At 52.5% G+C, this 21,855-nt stretch overlaps 6 protein-coding genes across 6 annotated transcripts; 2 read left to right on the top strand and 4 right to left on the bottom strand.

The window, feature by feature from the left end:
* Positions 1-82: 82 nt before the first annotated feature.
* Positions 83-1,380, bottom strand: EV422DRAFT_496614 (P-loop containing nucleoside triphosphate hydrolase protein; the record flags this gene model as incomplete). The annotated part of the gene is made up of 5 exons (XM_053067892.1): positions 83-299; positions 398-717; positions 786-902; positions 968-1,115; positions 1,187-1,380. The coding sequence occupies 5 exons, from the start codon at positions 1,378-1,380 to the stop codon at positions 83-85; spliced, it is 996 nt and encodes a 331-aa protein (XP_052925370.1).
* A 2,210-nt stretch (positions 1,381-3,590) lies between these two features.
* On the bottom strand, positions 3,591-4,485 carry EV422DRAFT_59290 (OsmC-like protein). The gene is made up of 2 exons (XM_053073557.1): positions 4,105-4,485; positions 3,591-4,036 (listed from the first exon to the last, which is right to left on the bottom strand). The coding sequence occupies exons 1-2, from the start codon at positions 4,354-4,356 to the stop codon at positions 3,761-3,763; spliced, it is 528 nt and encodes a 175-aa protein (XP_052925369.1). The 5' UTR covers positions 4,357-4,485; the 3' UTR covers positions 3,591-3,760.
* A 101-nt stretch (positions 4,486-4,586) lies between these two features.
* On the top strand, positions 4,587-4,990 carry EV422DRAFT_567574 (uncharacterized protein; the record flags this gene model as incomplete). Its single annotated transcript, XM_053072551.1, has 2 exons — positions 4,587-4,742; positions 4,811-4,990. 2 exons carry the CDS (start codon positions 4,587-4,589, stop codon positions 4,988-4,990), a joined length of 336 nt encoding a protein of 111 aa, XP_052925368.1.
* A 1,679-nt stretch (positions 4,991-6,669) lies between these two features.
* On the bottom strand, positions 6,670-8,706 carry EV422DRAFT_59269 (sugar transporter). The gene has a single exon (XM_053073554.1). The coding sequence runs from the start codon at positions 8,506-8,508 to the stop codon at positions 7,024-7,026; it is 1,485 nt and encodes a 494-aa protein (XP_052925367.1). The 5' UTR covers positions 8,509-8,706; the 3' UTR covers positions 6,670-7,023.
* Positions 8,707-10,080: 1,374 nt separating this feature from the next.
* Positions 10,081-15,637, top strand: EV422DRAFT_595751 (uncharacterized protein; the record flags this gene model as incomplete). Its single annotated transcript, XM_053073598.1, has 8 exons — positions 10,081-11,152; positions 11,223-11,923; positions 11,987-12,112; positions 12,176-13,343; positions 13,401-15,062; positions 15,139-15,267; positions 15,329-15,364; positions 15,425-15,637. Exons 1-8 carry the CDS (start codon positions 10,484-10,486, stop codon positions 15,635-15,637), a joined length of 4,704 nt encoding a protein of 1,567 aa, XP_052925366.1. The 5' UTR covers positions 10,081-10,483.
* EV422DRAFT_58992 (WD repeat-containing protein 19-like protein) lies at positions 15,361-21,785 on the bottom strand. Its single transcript, XM_053073513.1, has 24 exons — positions 21,690-21,785; positions 21,528-21,619; positions 21,397-21,462; positions 21,154-21,325; positions 20,939-21,088; positions 20,802-20,873; positions 20,523-20,739; positions 20,314-20,456; positions 20,150-20,244; positions 20,017-20,080; positions 19,847-19,960; positions 19,677-19,784; positions 19,257-19,610; positions 19,075-19,201; positions 18,810-19,009; positions 18,611-18,743; positions 18,316-18,539; positions 17,795-18,245; positions 17,123-17,733; positions 16,956-17,052; positions 16,776-16,900; positions 16,478-16,710; positions 16,288-16,411; positions 15,361-16,217 (listed from the first exon to the last, which is right to left on the bottom strand). Exons 1-24 carry the CDS (start codon positions 21,693-21,695, stop codon positions 15,852-15,854), a joined length of 4,344 nt encoding a protein of 1,447 aa, XP_052925365.1. The 5' UTR covers positions 21,696-21,785; the 3' UTR covers positions 15,361-15,851.
* Between the last annotated feature and the right edge of the window lie 70 nt (positions 21,786-21,855).

Here is a 21,855-nt window from a genome sequence, read left to right as displayed (position 1 = left end):
TGTTTACATGCGTGAGAAATTTCTGCATTGCTGCTGGCAAGTTCTGCCTCTCCTGATTATTTGCACGTACACGTTCCCGCGATCAGAAACCCCATTCTCCCGCTCCTCCCCTGGCGCCGCCTGCGCCCGTTCCATATTGTTTATCCCAATCTCTGAGAGCCTTGACAAGCTCCGCGCGGTCATTCAGCGACGGGCGGACGTCGCCAGCGTCCAACGCTTCTTTGAAGTGAGCAAGTGAGATCGGAGGTTTAACGTCTGGGCCAACCCGTTCTGTCGGTATCGAAGTAGACGCGTTCGATCTGGAGGCAAAGTCGGTACGAAGAGAAATAAGAGCTGCGCGGGAACGTGTACGTTAGATCCCCCCCTCTCATATGCAAATAATCAGGAGAGGCAGAACTTGCCAGCAGCAATGCAGAAATTCCTGATATCACTTCCACTCCATCCTTCTGTCCATTCGGCAACCTGGACGATCAGATTGTCTCGATCCAGCACCTCATCATCCTTCAAGCATAACCTGACAATGTCGGCTCTCGCATCCCGATCAGGTAAGCTCACAAGGATTCTCCGAGGCAATCTCCGAAGCACCGCCTCGTCGAGGTCGAACGGACGATTGGTCGCTCCGACAACAATAATGCCACCCGTATTGCCGGTTCCGTCTGCGTCAGGGCCATCGTTGTTTGAATTCAGGCCGTCCCATTCTTGCATGAACTCGTTGATCTATGTCCGAACAAACGCGAAAGTCAGCGCAAACCGCCAAGAGAAGGTTGAGAGCACATGCGACATACCGTATTCGTGTGATGCGCCATGTTCCGTTGCCGAGCGCGGAGCAGGGCATCAATTTCATCAATAAAGATAACACAGGGTCTCAACTTCCGCGCTAATGTGAAAAGAGACTTCACATTCTGAAGAGCAGAACGATTCAGTGGAGTTGTTCAGATGACATCACCATGTAGGAAGAACGGCTTACCTTTTCGTTCTCGCCGACCCACATTGACTGGATATCCGACATCTGGACATTAAGGAAGTTGGCTCCAGACTCCGCGGCTACTGCTCGGGCGAGCAGTGTCTTTCCTGTGCCGGGGGGACCAAACAGAAGAATGCCAGTCGTTGATTGACTATGATAGAGCATAAGATGAGACCACGTCGCAACACAGCACTTTCCATGCGAAGCAAACGCGTCACTAACCTCAGAATACCACTGGAAAAAAGCTCCGGCCTCATCAACGGAAAGCTGATCAACTCATGGATCGTGCGCTTCGTCCTCCCGAGCCCACCGATCTTCTTGAACGACGCAGACGCGGGGTTCGGCTTCACCAAACACTGTTTCAACAATTTCTGTTCCCGATTCGTGAGTCGGGTCGTCTTCTTCGAGTCTCCCATACGAGGATGCCTGAACACGCCTGCCAACGCAGACCCATGGGCGGCTTCTCGTAACGCCAACTGCTCCATCTCGAAAAGATGGCAGGCGCTTCGGAGGTCGGAAGCTGTGAGGACAATTGTGGAAGTTGCTGAACTTTTCTGCCGCTTTTGCGGGGTTTGACGTTGTCTGAAGGCAGCGATGCTGTGGAAAATGATTCCTTCTATTTCTAAGGGGTTCAGGAAGCGTGTAGTGAGCGCATGAAGTGCGTCGTTTGGGCCGGGGGTTGTTGCCAGGGTCCGGGGCGTTTGGTTTGCCTCGTTTGCTTCCGGTGCGGTGGGGTTTGCAGGGTCGGCCGGTAGTTGCACACGGGCGTTGTGGGCAACCCGCCATAGCTCCAAGAAGTTTTCATTGTATTTTATCGTTCGTGAATCCCGCTCCAACAGTTTCTGTAGGCGGCCGAACTCGACCCCCGCGGGTGCATAGACATTGACAGTCTGAATTCCGAGATACCTCGACAAAGGGGTATCGTAGGAGGGTCCTTTTGGAGAAGAATTCCGTCGGCCAAACATGCCGGCTGGATGTCCCCCTCCGCCCGACGATTCGCCACCGCTACCGCCACCGTCACCTCCCTCACCATCGTCTTCGGCAAAATCATCATCTTCTTGTTGACTTAAGGCGCGTAGAATGCCCTTGATTCCACCTCCACGCTGCTCGACGCCAGATCTCGACCGATGAGACATTGACGTGTATGGTGTGTATGGCGCCACCAAGAGAATGTTGAAGCCATCGGTCCTCAAGCTGTCGACCTCCTTACAGAGCAGACTGACTATATCAGCAGCTCTGAAAACGTCGTCTTCCTCGCTTCCGGCTTCCAGAAGGCTTAGCAGATCCTTGTAAAATATGATAGTCGGTGGCGAATCTTTGGTCAAGCTTCCCCGCAGCTCCTTGAAGAAACTCTGAAAGGCTCCTTCCACCAACTTTTGTGCTTCATTATTCAATTCTGTCACCGCTTGTCGCCCACGAGCCAACCGTATCTCCTGACCGTGCGCCCCCTGGTACGCTTTGAACCAAGGGTATGGCAGAACTGGCTCATCCTCGATAGTATCATTCTCCTCATCTCGCACTGTTTGCACCTGGATTCCCCCTAGATTCTGTATCGGAAGAATCATGGCGTTTCCTGGCCACCGTTTCCTCCCTGCACCCCTGCCAAAGCTCTGGGACCCATTCTGCCGCGCAGGTCGTAAGGGAGGGGCCCGAACGACCTCGTTACCGGTGAAACGGTCAAACAAGTCGTCATTCCGAATAGAAAGAACTGCACATTCATTTTCAGAAGCCACCGCCCGCACCAACCGCTCGATATAGATGTCCGACCCCTTCATTGGACAATTGACTACCAAAAGCCCATCTCGGTACGCCGGCAGGTTTTCGGCAGGGTTGTTCCGTTTGGGCGCCAGGGAAAGATTTATGCTGTCCCTTAGGTGCCTCGCTGTGCTGGGATGAATCGGGTATTCGAATTCCTTCGAATGCAGCCCCGGGTATACCCTTATTCGGCTCGGCGGTATCGGTCCCTCTTTGGGTATCTTCACCTCGATGCGTTCAGCAACTGAGCCCAATATCGGACTGGGTCGATCCGATACGAGTTCTGCCAACGTCGCCGGTTTTTGCACTTGTTGCTGTTTCCCTCGTCGAACGGATGCGGTCTGCTTAACTAAAGCCTGTGGGAGGGCCGCAAACTGGGCAGCCAAGCTGGCTCGCGCCGTCGCCTCCTTTTCAGCCAAACGAGCTGCAGCAAGCTCATCAGCAGTCGGGGGCTCCTTGGCGTTTCCTTTGTGATTAACTTTCTTCGCAGCCGCCTCGGAAAATGAACTCTTCTTCGGCTCGGCGGTGTCGGCCCCTCTTTGGGCATCTTCACCTTTCGCGAGCTCTGTGGGGGTGGGCAGATCTTTGTCAGCCTCTTCGTCGGGTTGCTGTGACGGATTGCTTCGAAAGAATGCTACACACGGGATCTGCTGCTGGTGCCTAGCTAGCCACCTCAGCCTACTACGTGGGACCCTCAATCCGCTCGCAAACATCTTTTGATTTATGTCAAGTTCTCGGAGGAGGAAGCTGGCAAAATGGGGGTACTGCCTTCTGAGGAATATGAAGGTTTATCGCCATTCGAAGTAGATCTCGGACGCTCTCTAATGCATATTTGTTGCACAGCCACAAGTCTTGACTTGCGTTCTTGTACCTCATTGCCAGAGCGGTTCTTGACCTTTTCCCCACTCAACTGCCTGGAGATTCGAGACCGAGCGTACAAATACAATGTGTTACGCATATTCCATTTCATGCTACGTACACCAAGATGTGATACTATGCTGATGCTCGAAGACCCTTTCTGATTCCGCTACGGAACGCTATCTAAACAACCACAGAGACCTCTTGGGGGCAGTTATTCCTTGTTGCCCGGCTGTACGGGCAAGTCTGATGGGCGGCATCCACAACTTCTTGCGCGGCCTTTTTGTCCAAGCCAGGAGTTTTCAATACAATCTTGACCTTCAGATCGAAATTGTCCCCCTTCAAAAGATCCACGGTCACATCGACGGATGTGTCTTGAGGCAGCTTAATCTTCTTGGCACCAGCGACGGCATGGACGGCGCCGAGGAAACAAGAAGCATATCCCGAAGCAAACAAGATCTGCAATAAGATTGACCCAACTTAATCCGGAAATCCAAAGACACAATTATCAACTCCCTCTCTCTCACCTCTGGGTTCACACTCTCTTTGGTGTTACCAGGTCCACCCATCGATTTGGGCAGAGCGAGTTGCGAGCTAAACCCCGAATCGTGGTTTTGCACCTTGCCTTGGCGGCCCTTGCCACTTGCCGAGGACGTCGTTTGGTAGATGGAGTTTCCGAGGGAAGCAGTCGAGATGCGGCGGGCAGCGGGGATGGCGGACAGACCAACGCGATGGCGCGCGGCAAGACCGATGGTACGAGTGAGAGTGATAGCCGACATGTTTAGAAAGCGTTGATCTGTTACGAGAGCTGTGATTGAGGAAGTGGAGATGCAGGGGATGATGTCGAAGTTTGGAACAGGGAAACGTCATGCTGTTGACCTATGCCACAGAATATAAACTTGTACTTCGTGCACGTGGAGTTAGTTAAATTTGAAAGTTCACCCGGTTCCCCGCTTCGGTTTTCGCTCCACCGATTGTGAGAAGTAGCACTTCCAGCTTGAGCAGCGCGATGACAGAAACCGGTTTACTCACAATCTCTGACACCTGGACCCCCGCCGCCGAAAGGGCTCTCCGGGAGATCTTTGCTCGTTTCGACGTGGATAAAGACGGAGCTTTGTCACCGGCGGAGGTTGATGACTTTGCGGTAGCGACAAACGGAGAGAAGGTATAAGCCTGGGCTGTTGTAATTCTATCATTGTATAGCCGGCCTATCAATTGACATTTTTTCGGCAGTTTTCCGAAGATACCCACTCCGAGTTAACGACATACTTCGAGTGCACTGACGATGGAAAATTGACGTTAGAGGGTTTTATGGACATGTATCACTTGCAAACACTCTCTGACGAGGCCGAGACTTGGAAAGATTTGAGGAAATTGGGATATGACGATCAACTCATTCGAGCAGAGCAGTGAGGGCGTTGAGCCGGACGCAAGCCGAAGTCAATTTTCGGAGGCGACGTCTGCGAACGCAATTACGCATAAAGCAACGGACTATATCAGGTCACACGGGTGGGCCCAGTCATATCAGCGCCGTACGCAGACGAACACTGCTCCCTTCTTACATTTCATGCTGCATCGGGAGACGAGTGAGAGGCTGGTTCCTGAGGGATGGATGCGGATCGGATATTGTTGGGCGGAGGCCAGTGCGTGCGCCTCGCAATGTTCCGGAAGGGCGTAGGCAATTTCTGGAGCTTGGCTAGATACTATGTAGACTAGACGATAGGCGAGGGGGCTCGTGAAAGTAAACGATGGCGTACTAGGTTAAATGTCGGACTCCGAAGGCGTCGACGATCTTAAATGTGTTTGCGAACATGATCCTCATTAACGACGGTTGGCTGAGGTCCAAAATCCCATTCTCGTCGTCGGATTCTCGCCACCGGATTTCCCTCAGTCTACTGTAGTCTTGATCTATACTCTGCCAGCATCCGCCAGGTTCCGCGGGGTGTCCCGCTGACAGATACTGTATATATATCATATATACTGTGGCTAACCTGCCAACCGTGCCGCGGAAATTGAAGATGCGCTTCCACCTGCGGGAGGTTCTTTCCTCAGGAGCTCATCAATCTCAATCTCAATAGCATTGGCCATGCATGATAGGAAGTCCGCTCTTATCGTACGAAAAACGGACTCCGGACTTGACTGATTTTTCGGAAAAAACAGTCGATTGCATAAGCGAGAAGTTTGATGATGACTTCACGCGATTGGTGTAACCCTTCCCACATGGGCCATTTTGCCGTGCCACATGACCCTTCCAGGCGAGACACTGTCAAAATTGGATCCCCTTGTGACCCTTGGCCGCGGGCGACCCCTCACTGTAGCAATTAATGGAGAGCGCCAAGTCCATCCAACACTCTCGTCGCACCAGCAATTTCGAGCCGGCTTGTCCCGGACTTTACCCACTTGAGGTCCATTTCCGCGGTGAGAGGGAGGCTTCCACATCATCCATCCACATGTCCCGTGGCCCCTTGGAAATTTCGCTGGCAAAGGGACATCAAACTCAAGCAGGAAATCCCTCAGCCGCATCAGCCAGCTCGTCACAAAGGCCTGTGCCCCGTCACGCCTTGTCAGGCACACGTCGGCACCCGTTTCCTCCCGAAAACAAGGGATTCTGGGAAACTGCCTGTCAGGCCGACGGGGCATGCCATCGACCCCTCGATTTCCCTGCCCGCATAAAAGCAGAGCGCATGTATGCACGTAGCCTCGAAAAATCCGTTAACGCTGAAGGCATCTGCTGCATCCGCTGCATCCGCCTCCGCCATCGCAACTCCTCAACTTCTATCTTGCAACCGCCTCGCGACTGTGCACGTCTCTTACCTGCTTGCAATCGCGACGCGTTCGTTGGACAGCTTACTGAGCGCGACTTTGGCATTTTTTGGTTCAACGAGCCCCGTCGTCGCATCATAGAAGGCTCACCTTCCTTCTTCTCTTCATCAGTCTGAACGGCAGGGATACCCCAGCACGCCAGCGGAACTTCGCCAACGGGTCATCGTCGACCTGTCCCTACCGGCTTTAGAAAATAGAAAACCAAACTCGCCGCCAGGAATGGACCTGGACTCGGCCACGGCAAGAAGATACCGAGACAGCTCTCGAGAAATCCCATGAACTTCGGCGATATGAGCAAGACGATGCAAAGGCGCACACAAAGAGCACGCACGCCAGCGTTGAGCAGAACAGCAAGAAGACCAAGAGACGAAGAGACGCAGCGGACCAGCGAACAACACGAATCAAGCGAAGGACAGACACGGTAGAGGCATAAAGATCAAGCGAGGACAGAGGCACGGATATTTCCAGGTTCGTTCGCACAGCGAGACGATCAAAACTTCTTATTTGGAGAAGAGGAAACTAGAGGGTAACAACACTAACAACTGTACAAGGGGGTACGCAACTGCAGCACAATGGCTTTCTATGTGGGGAGAGCGAATGTAAATGATGAGGTAGCGAATCGCTTACGCCTTGGCCTTGGTGGCCTCAACTTCAGCCTCCTCGAGCTCCTTCTGGGCAGCGTGGTGGGTGGTTGGGGTGGCACCGAAGACGACGTCCATGTCCTCGAGGGACTTGCCCATGGTCTCGGGGATGAAGAAGTAGACGTAGACACCGGCCGTGAGGGCAATGATACCAAACACGAGGTACGTGTAGAACTCGATGTTGGCAGTCATGATGGGTCCGACCTTTCCGATGATGGCGTTGTTACCCCAGTTGGACATGGTGGCGAAACCAGTACCCTTGGAGCGGACACGGAGGGGGAAGATTTCGGACTGGTAGACCCAGACGACGGGTCCCCAGGTGGCGGCGAAGTTCAGGACGAAACCGTAGACGGCGAAGATGGCAGCCCAGGAGAAACCCTTGCCGTGGTTTGTTGACAGGTTGGCGAACAGGCAGGTGAGGAGCTGGGAAATACCCATACCGAGGGCACCCCACAGGAAAAGCTTTCTGCGACCGGAGCGCTCGATCAGGTACATACCGGGGAAGGTACCGATCAAGTTGATGAAGTTGTTGGCGATGGTGAAGGGAATGTCGGCATCGTCCTTGTTGAAACCCATACGCTCAATGAGCTTGGGAGCATAGTACATGTTGTAGTTGATACCGGTCCATTGCTGGAACATCTGGTTGAGGAAACCGTAGACGGTACGGTTGAGGATTCCGGGCTTGAGGAGCTCAGACCAGTTGGCAGTACCGATTTGACGTTCCATCTCGATGGACTCCTTGATTTCACGGTGCTCGGCAATGACAGCGGGGTCGTCTTGGGAAACGGAGCGGAGCTTGGCAAGAGTGCGGAGGGCCTCAGCGTCTTGGTCACGGTTGGCCAACCAACGGGGAGACTCGGGCATGATGAAGGTGAGGAAGAAGAGGACAACACCGGGAACCATCTGCATACCGAGGGCAAGACGCCACTTGGTGTCGCCGTCGACGGTCTTGATGATGATGGCGTTGATGCAGGAGGCGACGAAGATACCGATGGTGATCATGAGCTGCTGAACGGTAACCATCCGACCACGGAGGTGGGCGGGGGCGGTCTCGGCGATGTAAAGAGGGGCGACCATAGAGAGGATACCGATACCGGCACCACCGATGATACGACCAGCGATCAACATGCCGAAGCCGTTGGAAAAGGTTTGGAGAACGGCGCCAGCGGTGAACAGAACACCACCGACGAGGATAGACTTCTTGCGTCCGATGACATCGGCCATCCAGGAGACCGCGAGGGCACCGACCAAACAACCGACCAAGAACAGAGATGTGATATCACCAGTCCTGGATGTGTTCGCGTCGGTGGCAACGTACTTGCCGTCGACGAGGCTTGTGAGGCCGTAGTAGACACCGAAAGTCGAGTCCATGGCCAGGACCTGCCCGATCACACCGATTTCGTAACCGAAAAGAAGACCACCCATGGCCGCCGAGAAGGCCATGAGGAAGTTGTAAACGTTACCCATGGCGGAAGGGTCGTTTGCCGTAAAGATTTAGTTGAGTGTAGGAGGATGCTGTTGCAGTTTGCAGAGGCTGGATGAGACAGGGAAGGCGAGTGCCACCCGCTGCCTTTTATAAGGTTGGGACCGGGCGGGGCGACGGCCTGGCTTTTTCCATGGCGAGCAACGCGGGCCCCTCGCCTCAGCGGCATTAGCGCGAGTGAGAGAAAGAGAAGCTTGGCCGCTGAAATTTTGGTATTACGTCTGTCAGTTTCGTGTGTGGTCCGTGCAATTTCGAGACACCCATACAACGGAGGACTTCGCTTTGAAAGGGAAAGAGTAGGCGCCTAACCATTGGATGAGGTGTTCTTTTTTCCGGTCCCTGTGTGTTGCGCTCCGGTTGTTGTTGCCGAGCACAAATGGGCCCAGGGGGTAGCCCTGCCGCCCGCATATCCATCACTCCTGCGGCAACAACTCATGTGATGGTTTAAAGCTCCAGGGGCGCGCCCCGAGCGCGTTGGGTGGGCGTCGCCTATATTCGAATTATGTTACCGATGCCTCGGCCGTGCATTTGGGGGGTGACGTGAACATGTTTGCACCGCCGGCCTGTGTAGGAACAACATATATTACCGAGTGCCGAGGTGCGGCAAAGCCAGGATCCCGAACGACTGGTTCGCCGTTACATAAGCAATTCCAAAAATAGCGCCCTGCTGACCTGCCGATGTGCGACATTTGAGGCATCACGAGGCCAGGAGAACGGCCAGATGACCGGAAAAATTTGTAAGAGCAATTCCCGACTCTGACCTTGAGCCTCATCTCTTCGCTGAGTCTTGCTCGTGAGAGGCCGCGAAAACGGGACGAGTCTCGCTCGTGGCGGGAAATGGAGATGGGAGTGGAGAGGAATCGATGCGCACATCATGGAGTGGATCTGGAGTGGCATGGATGAGAGACGGTTCTGCGGAAAAGTCTGTTGAAAACCGCCCCCGTTGGTGGCTGCTTTGGTGGCCAATGTGGGTTTATATTTACGTCCCTGAGTGAGATAGATATCATAGTAATAATTGTTGGAATTTTTCACAAATTGCTCCCTTTTATTATCATTTGGCAACGCTGCGCTCAGGAAAATATCAGTCGTCCCTGCCGTTGAAACTCATTTTGGTATCTATGCAACTTTGATATGCAGACGGATTGTCCTTTTTTTTGTCGGACGGCGTCGAAGCAATGGTTGTACAGTACAGGACAGAGCCGCAAGTGACAATGGGAGATCGGATGCATCTCCCACGCCGGTCTCCCATGCCCTGTGGCCGCTGAACTACGTTAAGTCACCCCAAAAGGTTATAACAAAAAGGCCGTGTTTGCTATCCACGCTACCTTTTAAGCACACATACTCTAATTTTTAAGTGGATGGAAACTATAACTTGCAGCCCCAGTTACAGGCCTAGGTTTAGGGTTAGGGTTAGCAACACCCAGCCCTATACCGGCCGAAGGCCGTCCTGTCGTTATGGTAGGTTAGTTACCCAAAAAGTCTTATTATACTACGTAGTGTAGCGCGATTAGCAAATTGGGGTAGCGTCGTTAGCAATTCCCGTAGTACTGTAAAATGCAGATGTATGTGTACAGGAAACGGTTTTGTCTGTTTCTGAACAAGTCCCATTTATATGTGCGGGTCACGTGTCTCCGATCGCAACGAACGTCTCCCGTCGAAAGTCGAGAACAAGTCCGAGAGGGTCCTCCGCTCCGTCTCTCTTGGCCGAACGACACGAGCGAACGAACATCGAACGGGATGCCAACCCAGGAGTCAAAAGCGCACCTGCTCATTCATGTGCGTCGGTTGTCGGATTCCTGCGAACCGCCCCATTAAATTTGTCCACCCTACCTCCGGCGGCATTGAGTTCGTCACGACGGACCGCCCTTCCCCCACTTAGTTGTCCCGGCGGCGGCTTTGTCGGTATAGCAGTTCACGCAACAAGGAAGAGCATCTAACGCCGACGGTGGATCGGACGCTATGTTCGCCAAAAGCAGGCCGTTGAGGAACGTGGGGCTCCTGGAGTACTTCGATTTGCTAGCCCAGCCGGCACTCCTGTTGACGGTTGGAGAGACGCATGCTATCGCTTACGTCAATCCTGCTCTCCACGGTATCATCCACTCAACCGCAGAATATCTATCCCTCGAAAACTCGCCACTTGCCGACCTTTTATTAGTAGATGATCCGATCCAATTTGAGGACTGGATAGACTTCGTCCGAGCAAATGGATCCTCGCCACATCCCTTCACAGCGTATGCAAAGATCAAATCATCCCAAAGGTCAGTACAGATTGAATGGGACGCCGTTTGGATGAAGCCGCACTTTCTTGCGCTCACCGGCAAACCGGTGAATTTGATTCCGGCGCGGCCAGATAATGATGGCGCCCCAGTGGAGCGCCTTGTGGCCGGAGGTGGAATCATGGGCGACCTTCTACGAGAGCTTGACTGGACAAATAGCCCGCTGGGTCCGATCGCCTTGTGGCCACAATCTTTGAGGACTGCTGTCTCGCTTGTATTAGCGTCTCCCTTGCCAATGTCTATCTGGTGGGGCCCGGAATTTGTCCTCCTCTATAACGATGCCTATATCCCGATTGCGGCTGCGAAACATCCGTGGCTGTTTGGGAAGCCGGGTGCCGTGGGGTGGAGCGATGTGAGTAGTGCTGCGAATTCCCTGAATAGGTCGCATCCCCCACCATTTTCGAAACTGATGGCTCTCCTAGATATGGGATAAAATCAAAGTGGCGGCAGAGCAAGCAATGGCCGGAAAGGGAAAACACGTGGAGGACGATCTCTTCTTCATGTCGCGAAACGGGTTCACTGAGGAAACATACTTCAACTGGGCGTACGTGCCAATTCGGCAAGAAGACGGATCCATTGGAGGCCTTCTAAACCCTGCTATCGAGACAACGCGTCAAGCAATCTCGGAGCGCCGAATGAGAGCTCTTAGAGATTTCAGCGTCAACGCGGGACAAGCGAAGACAGTATCGGAACTCCTATCGACGACGACGAGCATCCTCACGTCCTGCGATAAAGAGGTTTCATTTGCTCTCTTGTACACTGGTACATCCGAGACGAGCGGAATCAGTCAAATCTCCCTGGATAGTGGTCAGCCGTTTTTATTACAACTTGCTGCCACGGTCGGAATTCATCGCGGGCATCCCGCGGCTGTAGACCACGTCGTCCTGGATCTTGCGCAGAATTTTGAGCTGCCCCAAGTATGGCCCTTCCATGAAGCTTGTACGAAACGCAGCGTGGTTGTAATGCGGAATCAAACTTATGTTGCTGGCATTCCTGGGAGATGCTTTGGCGATCCGTCGAACGTTGTGGTCGTATGTCCCATTGCGGGGAGTGAGGCGGAAGACATCCAAGGAGTGCTGGTTCTAGGGCTGAGCAGCAGATTGGCATACAACGACGACTATGCGTAAGTAGCGGGGGGAGTGTACAACGGAGAACCGGGCGACAGTTCGCTAAATCATCTCCTTAGAACATTCATCACCTTGCTACACCGCCAGTTCGCTGGATCTATGTCCAGCATAATAGCCTTTGAAGAGGAGGTTCGCAGAGCAGATGCACTGGCGGCGATAGATAGAGCAAAAACCGCGTTTTTCAAGTTAGTTGAAGTTCCTGTTCACCAACTTGTTCCGCTTGACCACTTATCTCCTTTCACTTACAGCTCTGTTTCGCATGAACTGCGGACACCCCTGACACTGATGTTGGGTCCCCTGGAGGACTTGCGTTCTTCGAAGAAGGAACCTCCTTCGAAATTTCAAATGGAACATTTGACACTGGTCAGCCGCAACGCCAAGCGCTTACTAAAGCTGGTGAACAGCATATTGGACTTCAGTCGCCTCGAAGCTGGGAGGATGCAAGCCTCTTTCAAAAGAACTGATATCGCCGCCTTCACGCGGGATCTCGCTAGCAACTTCCGAAGTGCGATTACAAAAGGCGGTGTGCGATTCGATGTGCAGTGCAACGAAAAATCCAAGAAAGTTTACGTCGATCATGACATGTGGGAGAAAATCGTGTTCAATCTCATCGGAAACGCCTTCAAATTCACCACGGCGGGTTCTATAACGGTTCGGGTGGAAAATAATAACGATCGCTCGGCGGTTATCTTCTCCGTTACCGACACCGGAGTCGGTATTCCAGGGGAGCACCTCGACCGAGTCTTCGAGCGATTCCACCGTGTTGAAGGGAGAGGAGGCAGATCTCATGAAGGCACGGGGATTGGGCTGGCATTGACTCAGGAGCTCATTAAACTCCATGGTGGCGCATTATGGGTGGAGAGCACGGTGGGGAAAGGCAGCACGTTCTTCGCAAAGATTCCGGTAGGCAATGCCCATTTACCGCCTGAAATGATCTTTGAAGAACCGGTGAACCCGGATTCCACTTTGACTCCATTACGTTATGGTCAAGCTGTGGTGGACGACGCAAATCTTTGGATACCAGATCGAGATGAGGAGACCATGGACTCGTCGCTTTCAGACTCCTCGCTTTCAGTAAGTTCCGGAAGCGGAGCGCTCCCCGTCATGACGCGCGGGTGCCGTGTGCTTCTCGCTGATGACAACGCAGACATGCGATGGTACGTCCGCTCGATATTGAAGAACATTTGGACTGTTACGGAGGTCGCGGACGGAATGGAAGCTCTTGAATCCATCAGAGCTGATCCGCCGGATATCATCGTATCCGACGTGATGATGCCTCGCTTGGATGGCATTGCACTTGTGAAGTTGCTCAAGTCAAACCCAGAATTCAAGCGAATCCCGATCATTCTGTTATCCGCAAGAGCGGGGGAAGAAGCGCGCGTCGATGGCTTGGAGCTCGGAGCGGATGATTACCTGGTAAGGTTCCGAATGTCCAATATTTTTGAGGTAATTCCTAACTTCCTGTTGTCGTAGGTGAAGCCATTCTCTGCCAAGGAACTGAGAGCCAGAGTACATGCGCATCTGGAAGTATCTCGTCTACGGATGGAGCTCGAGAAGCGCGTACAGGAGCGGACGAAGGAACTGGCGGAGAGCGAATGGAGGTACAAGACTATATCTCGGCTCAACCCCGTCGGCATTTTCAAGACCACCAATGTTGGGCATTTGATCTATACAAATGAGATGTGGTGGCACATCACCATGCACGACCGCGTCTCTGATCCCAGTGGGCGCAAGTTTTTGGACTCGATTCACCCCGACGATCGAGAAATTGCTACGAATGAATGGCAAAGTGCACTCACTTTACCCCGGCATACGTTTGAAGTGCGCTTTTACAACGCAACGCTCAACAAAGAAACCTGCGTTTTAGCAGAAACAAACTTGGAGTATGACGACCACGGAAACAGCGTCGGAATGATTGGATCGTTCACGGACCTCACGGAGCGAAAACGCCTAGAAAAGGAACGACTTGCAGCGCTGGAAATTGCGGAGACTTATCAAAGGCGACGGGCGGAGGAGGCCGAGAGGATGAAGCGGCACCAGGAGCTTTTCATCGATATGACGTGCCATGAACTGAGGAACCCCCTCAACGGGATATATCACAACGCCGATTTACTGTCGGAGTTGTTACAGAAAGTAGATGGTCATGCCTCTGTCTTGCAGAAAGCTTGGACGAGCCCGGGGACCACACCGCTGAGTCTCGGAGACATAAGGACAGAGGTTGCAGAAGGATTAGAAGCCGTGGAGACGATTTTACAGTGCGCCCGACATCAAAATAACATCGCCGATGATGTCTTGCAAGTCTCCAAAATTTCGATGAATCTTGTGCAATTGTCAGCCGTCGATTATCAGCCACATGTTGAGATTCAGAAAGCCATTCGGATGTACGAGACGGAAGCTAGGCTGAAAGAGATCGACTTGGCTCTTGTCGTCAAACCCGAATACACAAGGCTTGGCGTCGACTGGGTCCGAGGGGATCCGAAGCGTTTGATGCAAATCCTGATAAACCTCATTTCGAATGCCATACGATTCACCCAACGGGCGAACGAGCGAAGGATTACTCTGCGACTTGATGCCTCATCGGCCCCTCCGTTTCTGGTCGAGAAGGAGGCCGAAAGTCCTATGAAGAAGACCGTGAGTTCCGACGAGTTGGATTCGAGTACCATTGTCGGTAGGCTGGAGAAGGACGTTCGAAATGCGCTACATGGTCGACCACCGAAGCCGACAGTATACATATGCGTCGATGTCTGCGATTCGGGGTTGGGGATGACTGCTGAGGAACAGACACTGCTGTTCGGCCGCTTCTCTCTCCCATCATTGAAGACGTACGGAGAGTACGGGGGAACTGGGCTCGGCTTGTTTATATCCAAGAAACTTGTCGAGCTCCAAGGGGGACATATACAGGTTGACAGCGCCAAGGACGTCGGAACGACGTTCAAGTTCTACATCAAAGCCGAGTTACGGGCAGCAGCCGAGGGACCAATAACGCCGCCCCAGATCACCTTAGCAAGGGCAAAATCGTCGTCCGCTATTAGCTCACCTTCGGCAACGCCGTCCAAGGGCAACGTCTTCCCTCCGCCAAAAGCGCCTCTGGTGAAGGGAAACTCAGGATCGGTTATGGTGGTCGAAGACAACGTTGTAAGTTCATCCCTCATGAGCGGTTTGGATTTTCTTTCCCAATCAACGGGTTTCTCATCCAGATTTGTTTTACCAGGTAAATCAAAAAGTTTTGAAAAAACAACTGGAAACCGCTGGGTATGCTGTACAGATTGCCAACCATGGCGCAGAGGCCCTGGAATTGTTTGGTCAACACATATCCTCCCCTTTCGACATCATCTTAATGGTGGGTGACATTTTTTCGCACAACAACAAAGTCCCTCCTACTTATCAGTCGCTGTACACAGGACATTGAGATGCCTATCATGGACGGCCTGCAGGCGGTAGGTTAATTACACACAAACACACTTCCTGGTAGCTTACTAAAATGTTACTTCTTATAGACAACGGCTATAAGAAAGAGTGAAAGCTCTCAGTCTGTGTCGTCATTGGATCATACCCCATCACGCGTTCCGATAGTCGCTATCAGCGGGAATGCGCGCACCGAATACCAGCAAAAAGCCCTCGCAGTCGGCATGGACGACTTCGTTGTCAAGCCCTACATCAAAAAGGATCTTTTGGCGAAAATCGAACAGCTGATCCAGAGTCGGAAGTAAGCGCCAGAAGTCATGTCACGACATGCCTTCGAAAGCGAACGCTTTAAAACCCTGACGGTTCTTTTGAGACCTACTTCGCATACAATTTTGGCTTTATTTCTGTTTATACTTTTTGCCTTTCGTAATAGTAGCGACCTTAGCGAACTCTAGGAAGATACTTGCAAAAACTGTGTGAATAGGACGCCCGTAGGACACAGCACATATGTGATTGTTTTCACATCCCCTCAACCCTCTCGCCCGTATCCGCCGCCACATTTCCCGTAGAACCACCTTTTACAATGCGCACACTTTCTTTGCTTCGCCGCAAAGAGGATCTAGACTTGTTCAAGTGCCCGTTCTCCGACTCTGTTTCTTTGACAGCCGTTTCTTTGCCATCTGTCTCATCCGTCTCCTGCTTTTTGCCGTGAAGTATAGAAGAAGCTTCGGCTTCTGACAGTTGTCTCAATTGCGATGCGTTCAATGTAGCCGAGCACATCACACATGATGGCGTTTTGTCGAGGAAATCTCGAAACTCAGTGTACAAAGCGGGAAAGGCGCACGAAGGACAGACGGTCCAGTTGGATAGGACCATGTGCTGACCCTGATTGTCAATAGAACATGTTGAGCGTGATTCGGATGGTTGGCACATCTATCGGGTGAGGGGTACTTACCGTCGCGATGCAATATGGAATGTGGTTTTTGCACTCCGTACAATCCAATGTTGTGTTTGCGACGGGTGCATTGCAGAAAGGACATGGAGACATCGGCTCCTCAGTTTCGTCCTTCTCCGGCCGTCTGGGAGCGCAATCGGTCGTCAATCAGGTACGGGCGTGGAGCGGAGGCGAATTAGTGCTTGCTTACCTGACAATCTTCTCAATCCGTGCCTTGTACTTTGCATCCACCTTATTGCGGTTTTCTGGCCGCATCAGGATCGCACCGTATTCGAACGCGGCTCGCTTGAACCCTACTCGGTAGCATTCCACTACCGTCGAGGTGAGGATTGGCACGACGTGGGCCGGGAACTTACTGATGTTATTTGCCACGCGGATGAGCATCCGTGCGCCTTTTTCATGGTCATTGTGTTTGATGAGAGCCTGCGTCCACCAAGTTCGATATCATTTAAGGTGCATAATAGAAACAAATGTTCATTTTTACTGACCTTGACGAGCATGTAGCTATGTACCAGCATCAGCATGCGTTCAATCTCTGCCGGGACATGGTTTCTCGTCGCGCGTAGCTGCTTGTAATTGTCAAAGAGCAAGTCGTGCGCGGCGCGATAGTTCCCTGTGGGGAAACGTCAGCACTTTTGCCCGAGAATGCTCCATGTGGCAGTACATACCTAATGCTTGCTCTTCCCGTGCAATAATGATAGCAGTCCTGGCAGCTTCCCGATATTGTCCTAACGACATGTACAATTTGAAGATGTACTTCGCGTCCTGTGCGATCCAACGTGAGGGTTAGTTTCGACGATCTCATCACACATTGCTAGGGAGTCCCTTCACTTACCTTCGGCACGCCGTCCGTTTCGCCCATAAGGAAATCGATGAGCTGATGCGTCAGAGTATCGCTCTTGGCCACCCCTACTGTTTCGATGGCGAGCTCGATGCCCTCCGGCGCACTCTGTAGGAACATCCTCAATGCGCGAGGGTACTCTGCCGCCTGCAGCAGATACTTCCCAGCAAGCAAAAAGTTTCCTTTGTTCTCCAGGAAGGTCGCAATGTTTGCCAGTTCTTCCGACGAAGCATCTTCCTTCACCATCTCCGCAAAGTGCTCCATCACATCCTTTTGCTGAGCGAGCTCGAATGCCTCCTGTCGCATCCCAGCCATCAAATAGAACTCGACCACTGCTCGGTAGTCCCGCATGGACTGGAATACTTTTGCCACAAGCCTTGCAGACTCTCTCGATCGTGTCCTCCGAACAATCGCAACGGCTCCTTCGACGTTCTGTAAGTGGTCGATGAAGAGTCTGACCACATTGTCGTAGTCCTTTGCCTTCTCGTACGCTCTCGCCGCTTCGGTATAGTCTCGCACATCTTCCCGAGCTCTGGCATATTGCACGAAGATCTGGCGGCTGCTGACCCGGTCCAGGATGTTTCCGAGCTTTGACCAAGTTTTTGCTTAAGCCAGAACGCATTAGCAAATTAAGCAGATATATCGCGGAGATGCACAAAAAGGTACCTTTGATCCAAACTTCGGCAGCCTTCTCCCAATACCCCCCCTTCTCAAAGCACAATCCCGCCTCGTTATACTGCCTGAGCGAATCCAAGATCATGCCACAATCGAAGAGGAGCTGTTTATCCGTTGTGTCGGACAACATCTTCATTCCTCGCGATACATCGCCCATCCGGAGCGTCATCTTTGCCAAACCGCCGCTGCAGAAGATCTGGTGCTCGTCCCTTGCTTGTTCTTTGCCTGGGTGGTGTTCGGATGTGGAGAGGGCGCGCTCATACATCGCTAGCGCTTCTGCATACTGGCCGTTCATCTCGAGCTGTTTGGCATACTCCTTTGCGATGACGGTAATCTGCTCCGGAGCAAGTGTGTTTGCAAGCCCCAATGCCTGCTCCCAATGCATCAGATTACGGCGTAGATCAAGCGCGGCTTTGGGGTACGAGCTCTTGAGGAAAAAGTCCTGCATCACAAAGATGATGATCAGACACGAGCCGTGCGTTGCGTCAAAACCAGACCAATATTGCATGTACCTGAGCGACTGTCGCATCCCCAAGTATAGCAGAAACATGTCCAGCCAAAAGATTCTTCTCTTCAACGCTCGCCAGCTGGTCCAGGGTCCAAACCATGCTGGCATCCTGAAGTGCTTGTCTGTATATGCGATTTGCCGTGGCGATGTCCATCATCCGCAGCGCGGTTTCCGCTAGTGTGATCCACGGCCTGCGGGCTTTGATTAGCCCGATGAGGGCCCATAGGTCTGCGCATACGGGAAGGGGTAAATTTGGTCAGGTCAGGAGGGATGATGTCCCTCGCATTGAACTGTCTTACTTTTGAGCATGCCGAGCATATAGAATAGCTGCAGGATCTTTCCTTGCTCTGGTTCATCCGCTTTCATCACGTCCGACGGCTCTAATGAAGCATGGGTAGCCAAATTGACCGTGGCGACTCGACCCGTCAGCGTCTATGTCAAAAAATGGAAGGATCAGTATCGAGTGACTTCCTGGAATGCCATGATATCAACGTGTACCTGGCAGGTGACGGTGCCGTTGAACAACAGAACGGGCTTTTGGCCGGCAGGCAGCCGGGTACTGCCCAAGCTCGTGCACGTCGGCCCCTTCACGGTGGAGGCCTGGTACACGTAGGTGTTGATGGTGGTGTCATCCCATGCCACGAAGATCGCCCTTCCTGCGGGTGGCTCCGAATCCCAGACAACCCCTTTAGCATTTGCTGTTGGTATCAACAAATGTTTAGCATTCCGATAGCAGTTGGGAAGACATGAGATTTGCTCTTACCTGACCACCTTGGTATTGGCATCACGTTGTTGGATGCAGGGTCCGCCAAGAACCCATCTTTCGCCTTATCAACGAATACGAGCTTGGTCCCTCCCCGAGGTTGTGGGTAGACTGCTCGTATTGCTTGCTAAAAGGGAACTCAGTATCGCCCCCAACTCTTAGTGAGCAACTGCATCACCCACCATATGCGTAAACTCCGACGCCAATGTCCAACTATCCAACAAATAATGCTTCACACTCTTCGTAGCCGTTCCAAACACCAAGCACTCCGGAGTCAGCGCCACACACGTGATGGCCGATTTTCCCGATTTCGACTTGTCGCTATCACTATCCGGATAGAACCGTTCGGAGATCTCGCCGGGTGGCGGGGCGACACCGCGGGTGAAACTCGTGATGTCGTGGAGGGGACTCTGGGGCGGGCGTTTGTCGGAGCGGGTGTCGTCTTGGATGGAGTGGACGTACAGCTGGCCGTCTTCGAGTAGGACGGCAGCGTAGTGGCCGTTCATACATATTCGCTTTACGGGTTGCTCATAGTCCTTTGGTAGAAACCGCATGTTAATACGGCATTTTCTCGGTGAATGAGATGAGGAAGGCCCGTCAACCTTTAGCATGACCAGAGAGTCGGCAAGTGTGGGGCCATTGGTGGCTGCGTCTGTTGGAGTATCCACAAATCTGAAAAATCCGGCGCTATTTCTGGAGACGACACCTAGCTGGGATACCCAATGATGAAACACTGATCCCAGATTGAATCTCCTCATCGTTGGCGACTTACATAAGAACCTCCAAGGGCAATGTGTGTCGGCTCCATCTCCAGTTCTTTCCGAAATGGTGGGAGCGTTGCAGTGAGGTCCAATACGCTGATTTCACGCAGGCCGGACAAATATGCCTGTAGAGCTTGGATCAGTAACGGGGTCGGGCCTGATTTACCCGAATAGAACCTACCACAGCTGTTCCGGAAGCACTTCCAAGCATAGGCATCTGCGCGACGTAGGTATATATCGACCCGCTTCGAGAACGGAAGAAGGTTTGTTTAGAGAACGTTGACTATTCTCCCCGATCTCAGCAAATTACATACTCTTTCGTGCTCGTGCTGAGAAACTGGCCATCCTCAGACCATTGCACCTTATCCAACGGGCTGACATCATCAATGTTTTCGACGGCATATACATCCTATGCGCCAGAACGTCAGATCCAGAACATTCAGAAGCACATGTCTCCTGCACCCGACCAGAGGCTAACCCGCAGATCAGCCAGCTCGTGGACTTTCACGGTGTTGTCACCACAAGACGCTGCCTTTCCTAGCACCAGCGACACTGCTACACTGCTCAACGCGGTCTTATGATTCTTAGTGGCGAAAATCTCGTGCCCCAGATTTGCTGGACCTGGAAGAGGGCGCATCTTGAGTCCCACAAAGCCGGCGAGTGTGCATAAGATGGTTCGTGTCTTACTCGTGGAAATGACGATCAGATAGCCTGTCTCAAATCCGACCAGAACAAATCCATCGGCGAACCATTGATATGATGCGACCCGACCATATTTTGCTTGGAAGGCGAGTTCTACCGGTTTGTCGGGTTGGTTGATGTTGTGTACGAGGAGGGATTTATGACCCACAATCATCGACAGCACCGGGTCATCGGTGCCATTTGCATTTTTCATGTTCGCCCACTAAGTGACTGCGGTTCAGTGATGTTCCATGAGGTAAAGAATAATGACGAACGATCGCTCACTTCCATCAAGGACGGCTCGCCGGATATCCCCATCGAAAACACCGTGTCCCCAGCTGAGTTCGACAAAGAGAACTAAGACGGCACAAGGTTGAGTACGCTGGCCTGCGTCATGCGGGACCCACATCTCATCATCCCACCGTATTGTCTTCTGACCCACAGGCTAGAATGTTGTCCCAGCTCCAGCAGCCAGCACATATTGACCTGTTGTGTTTGCCGAGAATTGGGACCTTCTCGGACCCCGTCTTGTCGCAGATGAACAGATTTCCTTTCGCGGTACCTGCCGCAAGCTGGGACGATAAAATATGGTTAGAGATCCGGTTCCAACCGACTTCAGACGGAAACCTTCACTTACGTAGTCCCCTTTAGGCGACCACTTGAGGAAATGTAGATGCTTCATTCCGGTGTCGAAAGGATTAGCTGATGCCTTGCGAGAATCGGCATCCCACAGGAAGATATATGAAGACTTTGCTTGTATGACGGCCAGGACGCTGCCGTCGGGAGACCATTCCATTCCACGGCATTCTCTTTCCGCGAGAAGAAGAGGGTCTCAGATATGGCGTAGTGGAGTAGGTGTATTCTTCGCGAAGTGACCTACCCAGCCAACGGAAAGGTATCCACAACCTGTGCGCTTCGGTCGAAGATGTACACTACATGCGATCCCCTGTTGTGATAATATCAGGTTCATACGTTCGATATGGGTGATGGAAACGTAGAATGTGGCCCTACCCAACGGCCGCCAAGAACATGGAGGACTTTTTCTGCCATTCCAGATGAAGGGACCCATGTCCCAGCTGTTGCGCTGATAAAGAAAAGGCCAACTGAAAACCACGGGAACGGAACAAGGTAAGTAAATGAGGGATCAGCAAACATTGAAATTGCGAGCCATACCTTCATAATTGATCAATGGGGACTCGACTGGGGTTGAGGCCGCCGGACGACGAAAGTGGGATTTGAGATGTGGGGAAAACCGAGGCTCACGCGTTGGCGTTGGGGGACGCGTTTTCTGGCAGCACGGCCCACCCGATTCCCGGTTTGAACCAGGGTTTGAACTCGG

Source organism: Fimicolochytrium jonesii, assembly GCF_025526975.1.
Source record: "Fimicolochytrium jonesii strain JEL569 chromosome Unknown EV422scaffold_12, whole genome shotgun sequence".
NCBI classification, from domain to species: Eukaryota; Fungi; Chytridiomycota; class Chytridiomycetes; order Spizellomycetales; family Powellomycetaceae; genus Fimicolochytrium; species Fimicolochytrium jonesii.
Note: the sequence above shows the minus strand (reverse complement) of the source record. Positions and strands in the feature narration are given on the sequence as shown.